This window comes from Lathyrus oleraceus, chromosome 1, assembly GCF_024323335.1.
Source record: "Lathyrus oleraceus cultivar Zhongwan6 chromosome 1, CAAS_Psat_ZW6_1.0, whole genome shotgun sequence".
In the NCBI taxonomy this organism is placed as follows: domain Eukaryota; kingdom Viridiplantae; phylum Streptophyta; class Magnoliopsida; order Fabales; family Fabaceae; genus Lathyrus; species Lathyrus oleraceus.
In genome coordinates, this window is record NC_066579.1 from 234,444,012 (window position 1) to 234,459,269 (window position 15,258).

The following is a 15,258-nucleotide window of genomic DNA, read 5'->3' on the forward strand; positions in this document are numbered from 1 at the left end:
AAATCAGACATCTTGATAACACCAAGACCGAACTTAACAATTTAACACTAACGTAAATGTTTGTTTAGTATAAAATATTTACGCACATCAATTTCATCAACAAATTTAACAACAACGCTCCAAGAACATGACATGCATGAATGAGTCGACTGTTCCAAAGCATGAGTCGACTCAAAGATTTTAAATTGTCAAAAATGAGTTTTTAAGGTGTATTTTGATCAATCTAAATCATTCTCTTATAGACCTAAGGTACCAACAATGATCAAGTGCAATATTGACATATATGAGATGCTCTTATATGCATAGATACATTTAATTGATACTTTGAGCATGTTAAAGAACGAATGCACTTTACGATATGATGACACCATCCAAAGTACACGGTATGAGCTACTAAAAGATTTGACATCATTAAAACAAGGACTAAGAACCTTTGCCCTCACACGTATATTATATACCTAAAGACATATTCATGTTCATCCAATAACTTCTACAACTACAATATTTCAATGCTTGGATCCCTTCTAACCATTGTTGTTTATATGTCCAATATTATAAATTTGCTTAATTTTTGTTACACTATTGTGAGAATGGTTTTGAAAAAATAATGCTTATTTTCATCTTAGCAACAAATTTCTTCTCATTAACATTTAAAAGACAGGCAATAAGATGATTTGCTAAATTGTGATTCAAATTATGATTATGTACACTTTATATCATAATAAATTTTCAAATATTTGAAGTTAGATATTACCCTCGCAACATGGACATTTCCTTAATCTGATGTCACTACATTTCAATTTTCCATTTATTTCTTTATATTCACCGCCTTTTTCACAACCAATAACAGTGAAAGTTTTTCTTTTATAAGAATCTAAATCAGACATCTTGACAACACCAAGACCGAACTTAACGATTTAACACTAACGTAAATATTTGTTTAGTAATAAAATACTTCCGCACATCAATTTCATCAACAAATTTGACAACAACGTTCCAAGAACACCAAATTACCAACATCTAGTACACTGTCATTCAAACCAACAAAACCATGATATAAATTACATGAAAATTTAAAATCAAAATAAGGTTGACGATATAAATTACAAAAGAGAAGTTATAAGATTTTTTAAGGAAAAGTTAGATTGAGAATTTCTCATATTTTATCATCCAGCTCCATGTATTGTATCTTCTTTATTTTATCATCCTCCTGCAAGTATTGAATTACTTTTTTGTGATAAATAATCTAACAGTCAAAAACCATGTTTTTAAGATGAATGAGTAGAATATCACGGATTCGAACTCGCGCTCCTTCAACTAATATCTATATACAACTATCAACTGAGCTGATTTAATAAGAATTCATATATTATATCTTGGATCATTAATGAAATGGCTCTTCTTTCAACTACAACAACAACAAAAAAAAACGATAACTTATCAAGAAGCACATATGGAGTAATGAAACAATCTAGTGATAAATATCATTTTTTATGTTAAAAGCAACTTCTGCATTTCAATATTTTAGAAGCTCTCTCATTTTAACTTTTGCATAAACATATATGAACACTATGCCACAAACTTATTTTCACATAGAAGGAAGCTCTCACAGATATCAGCTAATCCAAATAAGAACCGACAATAATGACTAGCTTGATAGGAGAAAGTGCTTCAAATATTTCGCTTTGAACTTATCATATTCATTATTAAATTATATCCTCTCCTTCACTTTTCTCCTACTCTTCATCTCTCTAAATAAGATTGCCTGCAACCAAATTTGCCTGCAACCGAAATGTGAAATTGGACACTGCTGGATGAATCGTCTTTGAGAGCATGTAAAACGGACTAATCGAAATTAAACACCGTTAACAGGACCGCCTTTAAGGACATACAAAAGGACCGTCTTTGAGGGCATGTAAAACGGACTAATCGAAATTGGACACTGCTGGAAAAATCGTCTTTGAGGGCATGTAAAACGAACTAATCGAAATTAAACACCGTTAGCAGGACCGCCTTTAAGGACATACAAAAGGACCGTCTTTGAGGGCATGTAAAACGGACTAATCAAAATTGGACACCGTTAACAGGGTCACCTTTGAGGACATACAAGACGGACTACCAACAGAGCTAAAAATTTATCATGGGTAAACCAATACCTAAAAAAGACCTATATAATATTTATCACGATTAAAACATAGGTAAATAGAACCTCTATATGTTTTTTAATAGCTAAACTGCAATTAATCTACACAAATCTCCACAGGACCTTCAAAATTTTGAAACAGCTCTGACTTAGGATAACAGTAGTCATTCGATCAAGGTCCGATGGTCTACATTTCAAGCTCTGTATTTTTTTATTTTAAAAATCAAAATATGTATTTAAGTCTAGAACGTTGGATCTTGAATGCATGTAATCTAATCTGATCTCTCAGAGAGCGTGAGATTAAAGAGAGAAAAGGAGAGAAAGAGAGCGTGAGATTAAAGAGAGAAAAGGAGAGAAAAAGTGAAGGATAGAATCCAAATCCATGTCTTTCATATATTCAGAATCAGCTGCTGACATTTAGCAGTAAAGGAAAAATGTTAAACTGCAGCAAATTATTTTATTCCTCAATTACAAATGCTATTAGTTTTAATTATACAAAAAACATGTCTTCACATGATTGATTATGTTCCTATCATCCAAAGACAGTTATAGTATTGCTGCCAATGTCTCTGCGTCTGGTGTCGTCTCTATGTAAACTACATTTCTGACCAATCAGCAGCTTGAAAAATAATAAATTGAAAGATAGATAGATAGAGAGACACAGAGATCAGGTTTTGAACTTATGAGTGAACTTTTGGGTGATTTTCTCAACTCCCTCCCTACAATCGCCAGCAACTCGCTTTCCACCTTCTTTCACAGTAAATCCAAACTCGATGGCACTATGCTGCAACTCATTGGCTGACTTACCTGCCTTTGAGACAGCAGTGTCACGCAATTCTTCAGCCTGCAATTTTGTTCTGGATGCCCATTCCTTCAAGTTTGATATAAATATGGAAATCATGAGAATGATCTTGTCAATTGTTTCTCGGGATTTTCCTCTGACATCTGCACCCATTCGTTTCAGCTTCTCCAATAAGCTTTCTGCCCTGTCAATTGATCCTTGAGTTGAGTGCTGTTCCCCCACATTGAGCCATGTAACTTCAGCTGTAGCCTCAGCCTCTTTGCGGAGGTCTTCGTCAACCACCACTTTGATCCCGTGCTTCTCCCAACGATCTCTAGCCTCCTCTAATGCTCTTGCTTGTTCTCTCACTCGTTTGGCTTCATCCTCTGCCCAAGTCCTGAGCCCAAACAATTACCAGATACTATGATTATGATTTTGATTCAAGAATATATGACCAATAAACAAGTTTTTTAGAACCAATTCATTTATGTGGGATAAGAAAGAAACAGCTGTCAAGAGTTATAGCCTCATAAAAGGACATGCTGTATATGCCAGCAGCATCAGTGCACAAATTCAAGTAGATCTAGAAAAAATGTGCACTGAAAATACAATTGGAAGCAGTTATTATAGAATATAATGTCTAATTAACATAGTATATACGATAAAAAAAATGTAAGAAAATTGTGTAGTAACTAGTTATTTATTTATCATATTTCATTTACTCACTTGCTTCTAGACATAAGCAGTAATATGACAAGCATAGCATATTGCAGTAAATAACAACAATGGTTGCAGACATGAGAGGCTTTAAGCTAATATTAGCTAGTTGGCTTGATTTTTCTTTAGAAATCATACACGAAACCATTTGGATTTCAATATCTCTCTTAATGCAAGTTTGAATTGCTACAGTATCACTATTAACTCATTCACACCTTCAGCATTACCAAGGCAAAAAGTGAAGGAAAAAATAAATTTAGCCAGTGATTCCGAGTCATCACTTCTTTTACCATTTATGTGAAACCAAAACTCAGAGCTGATAAACATATTTTAGTTGCCTTCAAAAGTTTCATGAATTTACCTGGCCATGGACAACGCCTTTCGTTCAACCTCTAGCTCATATTGTAAATGAGCAATCTCATTGTTTTCAACTTCTGCTTGCTCCCGAAGCTTTTTGATCCTCTCTTTTTCATATGCTATTTCTAACTTATTATTCATAAGACTTTGTAATTGATCCTGAACCTCATTTCGTAACTTCGAAAAGACCTGCATTTCTGATTCAATAGCAGTCCGCTCTTTCTCCAAGGCAACACTGTCTTCTTCTCTCTGAGCTTTTAGTGTTTCCAACTCGAGTTTTGCCTCTTCAGCCATTCTTTCAACTGCGTTGATCTTTTCCCTCTCTAGGAAAAGCTCCTGCTCAAAACTAGCATTGATATCCTTCTCAACTTGGGCGACTAAAGCACTATGTGCAGCAACAGCGTTTTCAGCAATAGATTCTGCTTCAATCCGCGCAAGCTCTTCACTAACTATGTCAGAAGCATCTCCTGTAGCAAGAGCAAGGGCGGCTTGGGCTTTTGTCACTGGTTTATCTGGCTGGAACAATCTGGTATAACCTTCAATAAACAGCCTCCCATGCAACAGGGGTAATTAGTAAGTCAACCAAAAGCCAATTTGAAACAACTAGGAGAAAACAAATAACAAATTTAATTTTAGGTATAATTATTATGCAGTCCCTGAAGTATTTGAGAATTTTTAACTATGTCCCTAAATTAAAATATACATATATATATTGAGTCTCTAAATTTTCCAAAAGTATTAAACTCGAGCTCCAAACTAAAAAAAATGTTAATCAAGTTCCTGAACTTCTAATAATATTTAACCAGGACCATAAACTTTTAAATAAATTGTATTTTAAAAAACATTTGGTTTCAGGCTAACTACAAATTACTAACAAATTTAGAAATCCAATTACAATTTTTTTTAGTTTAGGGACCTATTTAAAAATTCTCAAATAGTTCAAGGATGTATGATTAAGTATTTAAACAGATTCACAAAGAAAAAGCATCATTAAATATTTAAACAGGATTACCAAATGCAAGAGCAATTATTCCCTGATCCCCAGAAGATAGATCTGCTACTAGTGCAGGGCATGCATTAGGATGTATCTTATCAGTGTCTATAAAACCAGAAAGGCGGTGCAGCATCTGCCAAAAGTCATTAGAATTGACAAATATACTTATCAGTTTAATGCACTTAGAACCAAGAAGATGGTTATCACATATATTAGATAAAACAACAAGTTGAGCAACCTTTCTGTCAGCTTCAGGAAGCTGTCTTTTCTCTAGGGCCATTTTCCAGCTCACAAGATCCTGACGTGATAAAGGGCTGCATAAATTAATATATGAGAAAGGGAGATCACAATTGTAGCCTGTCGTAGAAAGTTAAAAGCACATCTCAAAAAGAATGAGATACAACTATGCCCGAGCTAAGATGAAAAAATGCCAACAATTTTGAAAAATGACTGCGCAGCTGCCAAGGGCGTAGAAAGTTAAAAGCACATCTCAAATAGAATGGCGGGGACAGTAGCCACAAACTAGATTTTCCAGATTTACTACAAGCATACCTTTCGGGGAGGAAGTAAAAAGGGCTATTGTCTTCATCAGCAGCCAACTGTATATCACGTCTTGAGAGCCTGCTTTCAATAAGTCCAGCTTCTGCCAAGCCTGGAAAACATATTCTTTAGACAAATATACGCATAGACCAACAGGCTGTATTGCTAAATATGATTATCATGTCAAAGTTCTGACCTTGAATGGAAGAAAAATCAGGGTCCTCAGTGGTGATGTCATCAAATGCAAGCTCGGTAACATTGTCTATGTACATGGCAGGATACACTTTGGAAACAGTATTCCTGAAAAGTTATCCCAAAGGCACGTGTAACGGAAAAATTATGTGTAAAAATAGTTACCCCTGATTTACATCTTGCCATTCACATCACACACAGAAAGAAGGAATAAATCAGTACCTTGAAAGAGTACCGCTAGCAAATACCAACCAGCGAGCATATTCACGACGCGTGCATAAATCACCAGGTTGAACATCAGGCTCAATGACCTGAGGAATTAACAGTTTTCAATTGAATAATGACAACCAAGTGAACAATAATAGTATTTTCATGTTGTTACTATCTCCGTCTGATATTATGAGTCTTTTAAAAGTAATGTACACTTCTTAAGAAAATGATTAGTTATGTTGAATTAAATAGTAAAATAGTGTGTGTAGTCTAAAATACTCATTAATCAGAGAGTGGTTGAAAGTAGTAGCAGTGGAGTAGTTACTAGGTAGGCAGACACTTATAATTAAATGAGGGCATTGTTGAAAAATAGAAACAACTGCTGTCATGGAATAACAAATAATTAGAGACAGAGAAATATTGCAAATGAATGAGACACTCATAATGAGACAAGGGTGGCAGAATACTAGAAAATATCTTAAAATATCTTTATGTTATGTTAGAGTAACTTAGTTTATCTTGTAAGATTAGGCTGTAATCTTAGAATATCTTGAATTATCTCCTAGGTTTAGTTTCTATATTTCTTAGTTATTATAATGATTTGTTTTCTAATTTCTTTGTTTATTTAGAATTCGGAATCTTGTATATCCCTATAAACAGTGGTTAGTGTTCAGTCTTTTGTAACAAGCAATCATCAAGTTGTTGTCAAAAACACTCAAAATCAACACCCATCTTTCAATAGTAATTAAATTACCACACATTTTGCTCTCAAAAAATAATCCCAAACCTACTATGCCTTTAATAGAATGAAAAATAAAGCTAAAGAAATCCCCATATTTTGCAGCTCTTTTAACTATATGTTGTGTAATTAAAATATTAGGACTTGATATAGAAGACACCGTTAAAAAAAACTAGAATTGAATGGTAAATGCACACGGTATTATAGTCACCTTGACTTGAAATATTTGACTGACAAGTATTACCTTTAAAACTTGCAATGCAGCTAGTGCTTGTCCCTGAACCTGATCAAAAGCTGCAGGAACCAAAACCTTTCCAGGAATCACCTGTAGAGCTGCAGAAACTACCGATGGAGCAGGTATGCCAGGAGCAGAGAAAAGGGATCCAGATTTTGGAGATTCAGATATATCTTTATTAACCTCGTTATTCTCATTTCTAACCTGATCATCTACCAATGAATTGGTGGATGGTGAGAGTACTGATTTACTTAAAAGGTCACTTCCAAGGATACTCTTCTCTTTGAAAGATGATTTATTTTCCTCATGTGAGACCTGTTGAGTTTTGTTAAGGTCAATATTGTCTTGATCATCTTCACTAAAAATCTTAGGATATGAAATTGTGTTGTTTGACTCGGGATTTACTACTGTACCAGGAGACTCAGTCTTATTATCAGCACCTAAACCATATGAGGATTCGGAAATGTCAGAATTTATACTCCCACTCGACTGCTGCTGATTATTAATATCTAGTGGCTTACCGTCGTAATTGGGTATGTTTCCCGGTTCAGCATTAAATTGGTTTTCTTTAAGATAGGCAGTAGATTCTGTTGTATCTACAGGCAGGTTTCTATCAAAACCAACCGTATTTTCAGTTTGAAGAGGTATTTGATTTTCACTAGGAACAATTAAGTCATTATCACAAGGTGAGTCGTGCAACAAGTCTTGTTGAACAGATATATGATTAGCAGCATCATTGATACCATTGGAGGTGTTTTTACTATCGTATAGAAACTCGGATCCTATATGAGAATCATCAACAGTTGTATAGTCACCTTGAATGTTATCGGAGTCAGGAGATGAATAATCCAGTGATGTTTCTATCTGACCTTCCATTTTACCATTTTCTTGTACCAACTTGTTCTCAGCATTTCCGGGTCCTGTAATATTGTGGTCACAGTCATCAGGAGACAAATGCAGCTCCTGATGTGTTGTCAAAGGCTTCATTTGTTGGTCCAGTCCTGCAATTTCCAAGACATAAAAGTTAAACACAATAACAACAACAACAACAACAACAACAATCAAGTCTTATCTGAGTAAGTGGGGTGGGAGTACTTACCGGAACCTTTTCGTTTTCCAAGAGATAATGCAAGAAAGGTAAGCCCTGTAAAAAGAACAAGTCCAGCCACTCCTAGTCCCACAAGTCCTGAAAGAAAACTACTTGAAAAGTGTTATTAAGTAGTGTGGAATTGGTACTAGCACTAACCGTTAAGAAAAGACAGAATCGGTCATCCATAGCTGTTAACATGCAATCTAATAATCAAGTTCAATGTTATATAAAAAGCAATAGAGTTTGTTACTCTTGTCAATGCCTTAGGGTATAAAAAATAAGACATTTAAACAAAATGAATTATCGAACAAGAAGTAGAAATTGAAGAAGCATACACACCTCCGAATGAATCCTTGTTGTTGTTTTGGGGATGATCAGATGAATCGGACCATCCCGAGAATCCATCGGCCTTAGGATTGGAGGCGGGTCCCTTGTCGTTATGAACGGAGCAAAGTGGTGGAAGACGAGGGTTGATGGTGCGAAGACGCGCATGATTATGGGAAAGGGGAAATCTAGAGGAATTGAAAGCTAATCGGAGTTGAAGAGAAGTTGGGGAACATGTGGGTGAAATTGAAGCCATCAAAATGTTTTGCAGCAGTGTGTGTGTGAAGAGAGAGAAAGTGAAAAAGAGTGGATAAATGGAGAAGTCGTGTGTATTTGAGGGGAAGAGAACTGATTTTAACATAATTGATTTTGCATTAATTAATTTATGTATTAACCAATTACCATCGCCATAAAAGAAATTCTATGAATTTGAAATGTTTTCATACTTTCAATTCAATTTTTGTATCACTAGTATCATAACCACTTAACCGATTAATCCGACTCGGGTCAGTTCTAGTATTAAATAATTTCAGTCTCCTCTTGATCGTAATTGTGAGAGATCGAACTATGGTCATTCCTATCAAGTTCAGCGTCAATTATCACTAGACCAACTAACGATTGTCAAAATAATTTTTAGGATTATTATATTAATTATATTAATATAGTAAAAAACAATAATTTGATTAAAAAAATAAGTTATTCCGTGCAAAAATTAAAATTGATCGATAATCGATCGATGTGGATCGTAACAATGGACTAGAGCTTTCGCTGCGGTGGAATGGGGGCTGACCTGCAAGGTTAGTACTCTAATGCTCAAGTCAGTATGAGAGCAAAATGACGTGAATGAGATTGAACTCGAATTACTTGTGAAACGACACGCTCTCCCTCTTACATACATAGTAGGGAGGTTATAACAGTTTATTAATCTATTGGCATGAGATGCGGAGATCCATCTGATTAATCTTGGATATAGATTACATGCATTATTTGACTAGGATACCATGCTCGTTGTGCATGTATTGTGGTGGATCATTCCACTCTTTTGGCCATAATTATTGGGGGGAGGCTCTTGGTCGGTCTAGAATAATTGTCCCACAAGCTTTGCCTTTGCTCTGTATGGTGAGGATTTTGTTGCATTTGTCCTATGTGATGTCATTGTATGGGAAATTTGTGCCTTAAATATGCCTCGTGCTTTTAGATGTTTTTTCACCTACTTTATCATGATGATCTTTGGAAACTAGAGTACTTAAGTGTCTTTCTAAGGAAATTTGGATCGTTGATAGTGCTTATTTCCTTTCTTTCAATGAGACATTGCACGATCTTTTAGAATAGTTATACGGTTTCTTTGTTCATTTCCCTTGTTCTTTCGTCAAATGCATTCTTGCAACATACCATTCTTCTTAATTAATGGAAGTGGTACCCATCATACGTCAAAAAGCAAGGGAGATACTTATGTTGCTTGGGCAGACCATGAAATTTTGACAATTGTTTATATCTTTGTTCGTGAAGGTAGTCTCTAAAGGGAATTTCTTGAAGTGGGTCTTTCTTCTAACTAGGCACGCTCCCCTCTTTATGAGTGCACCTTTTCGATTTTAGGTCTTTGATTGCCTTGTAATGATTTTGAAGTTGAAGTTCTAAACCATATGATGATTTCCACCTCGCAATTAAACCTTATGAGTTGGGTCTTCATCAAAGTCTTTCAATATTGGTGTGACTATCGGGGAGGAAAGCCATATATGTCAATATTCTTACATCTTTTCAAGGTACAATGAAGCGCAACGAATCGTGGGCAAGGTCGAAGATTAATTACACTGACACAGGTTACCATTACTTTGAAGCATGGTGTGAAACATTTCGAAGATCAATTCTTTTTAGTTACTCCTCTCAATGAATAGGCTCATGCAAAGGTCTGTTCTATATAGATTGGACCGAAATACTTGCGTATGGGTTTGTTTCATACGTTTTTGTTAGCAGGGAATGGGTCATACGTCTATAAGGAATGTAACTTGTTATAGGATGAGCTTTACCTGAAGAAATGGTTAATCACCTTCTTCAAAGAATTAGGTTATGTCAGGGGTGTTGTCTTGTAAGACCCCAATTTTGACCCTAAGATCCCTCATGGCATCATAACATTGATTTGCATTGCCTCAAGGATCTTTAGCATCTTGGTTCCCTTTGCCTTTGGGTGGGACTCCTTGTGATTGGTTTGACATCACCAAGCATGCTTGAATTATACATCATTGTTTCTCTTACTTTTGTTTACTAACCAAAAGCACAAAAATGTGTCACTAACATCTTTTGTTTGAAGCTTGAGTATCATCCAAGACACTTTGTGGGTTCTATTCAGATGATCACTCAACACAAGGGAATGGCTTGAGATACTTCCAACAGGTTCAAATGGGGTCTATTCGTCAGTCAAAACGTTAATCTTGAAGGAGCAAAAGTTTGTTCATGAGTTGTCATGCTCGCTAGGCGAGCAGAATGTGTCGCCTAGCGAGTCCCAAGAAAAGTCACCAGAATCACCTACGCTCAGAGGAATTTCTTGAACTGTTATGCTCGCTAGGCGAAGCCCACGTGTTTAAAAAAAAACGAATAATGAAAATAAATAAATAAATAAATAAATAAATAAAATATAACAGAAAATTTTTGGACTTAGGCCTCTCACATTTGAGCCCACAGGTCCACAAAAATCAGGTTATAAATTCAGAGTTTCAGTGAAATAAAAGAATTTTATTCCTATTACCCTGGCAGGGAAAAAGATAGTGAGAGAAGAGATAACAGAGTTCAGAGCAACCTCCAGAGACTGAAGGAAACTCATCGGCAAAGAACCAATTCCCTCTCATATAAACCCTAAGAGTGCTTTGCAAATCCAATCGGGCAATTCAATTTCATTCGATCTCTCCAGTCAGGTTTGCCTTATTCCCATTACTTTATGCTTTTAATTTGAATGCTCTGAATGTATGAGGTATTATGGGTGAATTTGATACCCTTTTGATGCATGTGTTTGACAAGAGGTTTAGGCCTCCTACCCTTGGTTGCTTTTTGTGAATTTTAATGGCATGATTCATGTGGTTACATTTTGATTTGGGGGCAACTCTTGATTACCCTATCTTGTTTCTCTAACCCGTTTGTTGAGTTTTGTTTTGTGAGGGCTCATATGACTCTTGCAGAGATGGCTTATGTAACACCCTTCTAAAATACCCCAACAATTAATTAAAATAACAAAACATAAATCAGAGTAAATATGCAATTCAAGGGTGTCACACTTGATACTTCACACCATTTTCCAAAATATCCTGTCATGCTCATTTATTTAATCAAAACAAAACATTTGCATAATACGCAGCGGATAAAAACTAACAACATTCAAACCATGTAACACATTACATGTTAAGTTGTTCAACAACCCAATGAAAACATAGTAAAACATCCCATCCCGATGTTACATCTACCAGAGCATGACCCACTAAGGAACTACACTAGACTCCCAGGACTAGCTTCTACTCAATCACTGCTCGTTACCTGAAACATAGTTGTAAGGGTGAGTTCCTCAATCGATATAATAAGCATTATAAAATATCATGTAATGCTAAGTAATTTAACACATTCCTCCCCCTAATCAGAACATACATTCAGCAACGGCAACATCAACTCAACACAAACACAAAACACACGTATAATATTGGAATACATCCATTCATATTATACGCCATACATACATATATTATGCAATGAGACTCCATGCATGCGGTACCGACTATTCGTGAACATATAGTTCAACCTCACCGATCAAATCCAGATACGGCTACCAAGCTCACTAGTCCCACTCATTTGAGACCTAGTGACTCACTCACTAATTCCTCACTATGGGAATTATCTACCACCCCAAGGGCTATGATATGCACGCTAATCACCTAGCATGCAAACATCAACAATCCACAATAATTCACTCACTAATTCCTCACCATGGGAATTAGCTACCACCATAAAGGCCATAATATGCACGCTAAATCAACTAGCATGCAAACATCAACAATCCACAATGGACATATGCTCACACTCTAAGCCATAAAACAGTCCATTCCACAATTGCATACATAATACATCATCAGCATATTATCACAAAAATCATATCATGTCATGCCAATTAATAATCACAGTATTAGCACACTCTACTAATACCTACACTGCTCAAAACAACGGGAAACGATCCCTACTATATCATACATCAGCTAAATTACATTACTCAGCTGAACAACCAAAAACTGCACAACAACAGCACAGAAAAATCACAATTCTGCCCATACGCGTATTGCCTAGTCCCATACGCGTATGGCCCATTTCTCAGCCAATCCCATACGCGTATTGTCTGCCTCATACGCGTATGCTACGCGTACCACTTCCTCATACGCGTACCAACAGAGACAAAACCACGTTCAAAACATCATCTTCCTCATCCATACGCGTATTGCCTAGTGCCATACGCGTACCAGACCATCTCATACGCGTATTGCCTAGTGCCATACGCGTATGACCAGAAACCAGAATTCCAGATCTGCTATGGTTTTCTCTGCTACGAGATTCTCAGATCCCACCTTCCACATTCCAATTTTTACACAACATTCATTCATATTGTCTAACACAGATCATACACATTCAATCCCACAATTTCTAACCTTATTACCTCTACTTCCTACGAATTTCCTCAATCATACTCATATCTCCTTCATCCAAAATTTCACAATTTCAACATTCATCATCTAATTAGAGTCAAATCAATGGTTTATCACTACCCATTACATGTTAACCCATAATACCCATTAAACGACGATAAACCCCCCTTACCTGGGTTAATCCGGCAATCCTTTAGCTTCGAGCTCTTCCTCTCTTCAACCCTTGTTCTCTGACTCTTTGCCCTTTTTCCACTTTAGAGTCGTTTCTCTGTTTTCACGTGAAAACCTCTTTTTGCCAAATGGGACTCTTTTTACTGATTCCAACTTTTATTCCAATAATAATAATAATAATAATATTCCAATAATATTCCAATTATTTAATTAAATTAATAAATATTATATTAATTTAAATTAAATAATTATCCTTATTTCATCGGGGTGTTACAACTCTCCCCCACTAAAAGAGTTTTCGTCCTCGAAAACATACCTCAAGTGAATAACTCAGGATAAGACTCCTTCATCTGACTCTCAAGTTCCCAAGTCACATTGCCACCTGCTGGTCCTCCCCAAGCTACCTTTACTAAAACAATCTCTTTACCCCGCAACTGCTTCAACTCTCGATCCTCGATCCTCATAGGTGATGTTTCAACAGTCAGGTTATCTCTCACCTGTACATCATCTACTTGGACCACATGCGACGGATCAGGAATGTACCTCCTCAACTGAGACACATGAAAAACCTCATGCAAATTCGCAAGTGACGGCGGTAAAGCGATACGATAGGCTACCTCCCCTATCCTCTCCAAAATCTGATAAGGACCAATAAATCGAGGTGTCAACTTCTTCGACTTCAAAGCTCGACCAACCCTAGTTATCGGAGTAACACGAAGAAACACATGATCTCCCTCTTGAAACTCAAGTGACTTCCTTCTCTTGTCGTGATAACTCTTCTAACGACTCTGAGCAATCCTCATCTTCTCCTGAATCATCTTAATCTTTTCCGTAGTTTGTTGAACAATCTCCGGTCCAACCACAGCACTCTCACCGGACTCATACCAACATAAAGGTGTCCGACATCTCCTACCATACAAAGCTTCAAACGGTGCCATACCAATGCTCGAATGAAAACTATTGTTGTAGGTAAACTCAATCAAAGGTAAATAACAATCCCAAGCACCTCCCTTTTCCAAAACACAAGCCCTCAACAGATCCTCCAGTGACTGAATCGTTCTCTCAGTCTGACCATCAGTCTGCGGATGATATGCAGAACTCAATCTCAGCTTAGTTCCCAAAGCCCTCTGCAAACCTTCCCAGAACTTCGATGTAAATCTAGGATCTCTGTCCGAAACAATACTCGACGGAATACCATGCAAACTTACAATTTTCTCAATATACAACTCAGCTAATCTCTCTAACGGATAATCCATTCTGATCGGAATGAAATGAGCCGATTTTGTCAATCTGTCAACAATCACCCAAATAGCTTCAAAATTCTTAATTGTCCTCGGTAAACCAGAAACAAAATCCATACTGATACTATCCCACTTCCACTCTGGAATAACCAACGGTTGCATTAGCCCAGACGGCTTCTGATGCTCAATCTTTGACTTCTGACAAGTCAAACAAGAATAAACAAAACTCGCAATTTCTCTTTTCATTCCCGGCCACCAAAATAACTTTTTCAAATCATGATACATCTTCGTAGCCCCAGGATGAATACTCAGGCCACTACGATATCCTTCCTCAAGAATACTCTTCTTAAGTTCGGTAACATCCGGAATACACACCCGATTACCAAATTTCAAAACACCATTCTCATCAACTCTGAATTCACCACCTTGACCTTGATTCACTAGAGTCAACTTATCAACCAAAAGCACATCGGATTTCTGACCCTCTCTAATCTCATCCAGAATACCACTCGTTAACTTCAACATTCCCAATTTAACACTATTGTGAGTACTCTCACACACCAAACTCAAGTCTCTAAACTGCTCAATTAAATCCAATTCCTTAACCATTAACATAGACATATGCAATGATTTCCGACTCAATGCATCAGCCACTACGTTTGCTTTACCCGGATGGTAATTCAAACCAAAGTCATAATCCTTCAGAAACTCTAACCATCTCCTCTGTCTCATATTCAGCTCTTTCTGATCAAACAAATACTTTAAACTTTTATGATCACTGAAAACCTCAAATCTTGACCCGTACAAATAATGCCTCCATAACTTCAGAACAAATACCACAGTTGCCAACT

At 36.5% G+C, this 15,258-nt stretch overlaps 1 protein-coding gene across 3 annotated transcripts; it reads right to left on the minus strand.

The window, feature by feature from the left end:
• Nucleotides 1-2,504: 2,504 nt before the first annotated feature.
• LOC127129028 (uncharacterized) lies at nucleotides 2,505-8,665 on the minus strand. 3 transcript variants are annotated; one of them, XM_051058364.1, is made up of 11 exons: nucleotides 8,338-8,665; nucleotides 8,008-8,094; nucleotides 7,430-7,909; nucleotides 6,918-7,348; nucleotides 5,947-6,035; nucleotides 5,729-5,832; nucleotides 5,545-5,644; nucleotides 5,231-5,306; nucleotides 5,011-5,125; nucleotides 4,003-4,534; nucleotides 2,505-3,321 (listed from the first exon to the last, which is right to left on the minus strand). In XM_051058364.1, the coding sequence occupies exons 1-11, from the start codon at nucleotides 8,576-8,578 to the stop codon at nucleotides 2,811-2,813; spliced, it is 2,766 nt and encodes a 921-aa protein (XP_050914321.1). In that variant the 5' UTR covers nucleotides 8,579-8,665; the 3' UTR covers nucleotides 2,505-2,810. The 3 variants fall into 3 exon arrangements, with proteins under 3 accessions (XP_050914321.1, XP_050914317.1, XP_050914328.1); XM_051058360.1 differs by having other exon boundaries at nucleotides 6,918-7,909; XM_051058371.1 differs by having other exon boundaries at nucleotides 6,918-7,909; nucleotides 8,008-8,105.
• Between the last annotated feature and the right edge of the window lie 6,593 nt (nucleotides 8,666-15,258).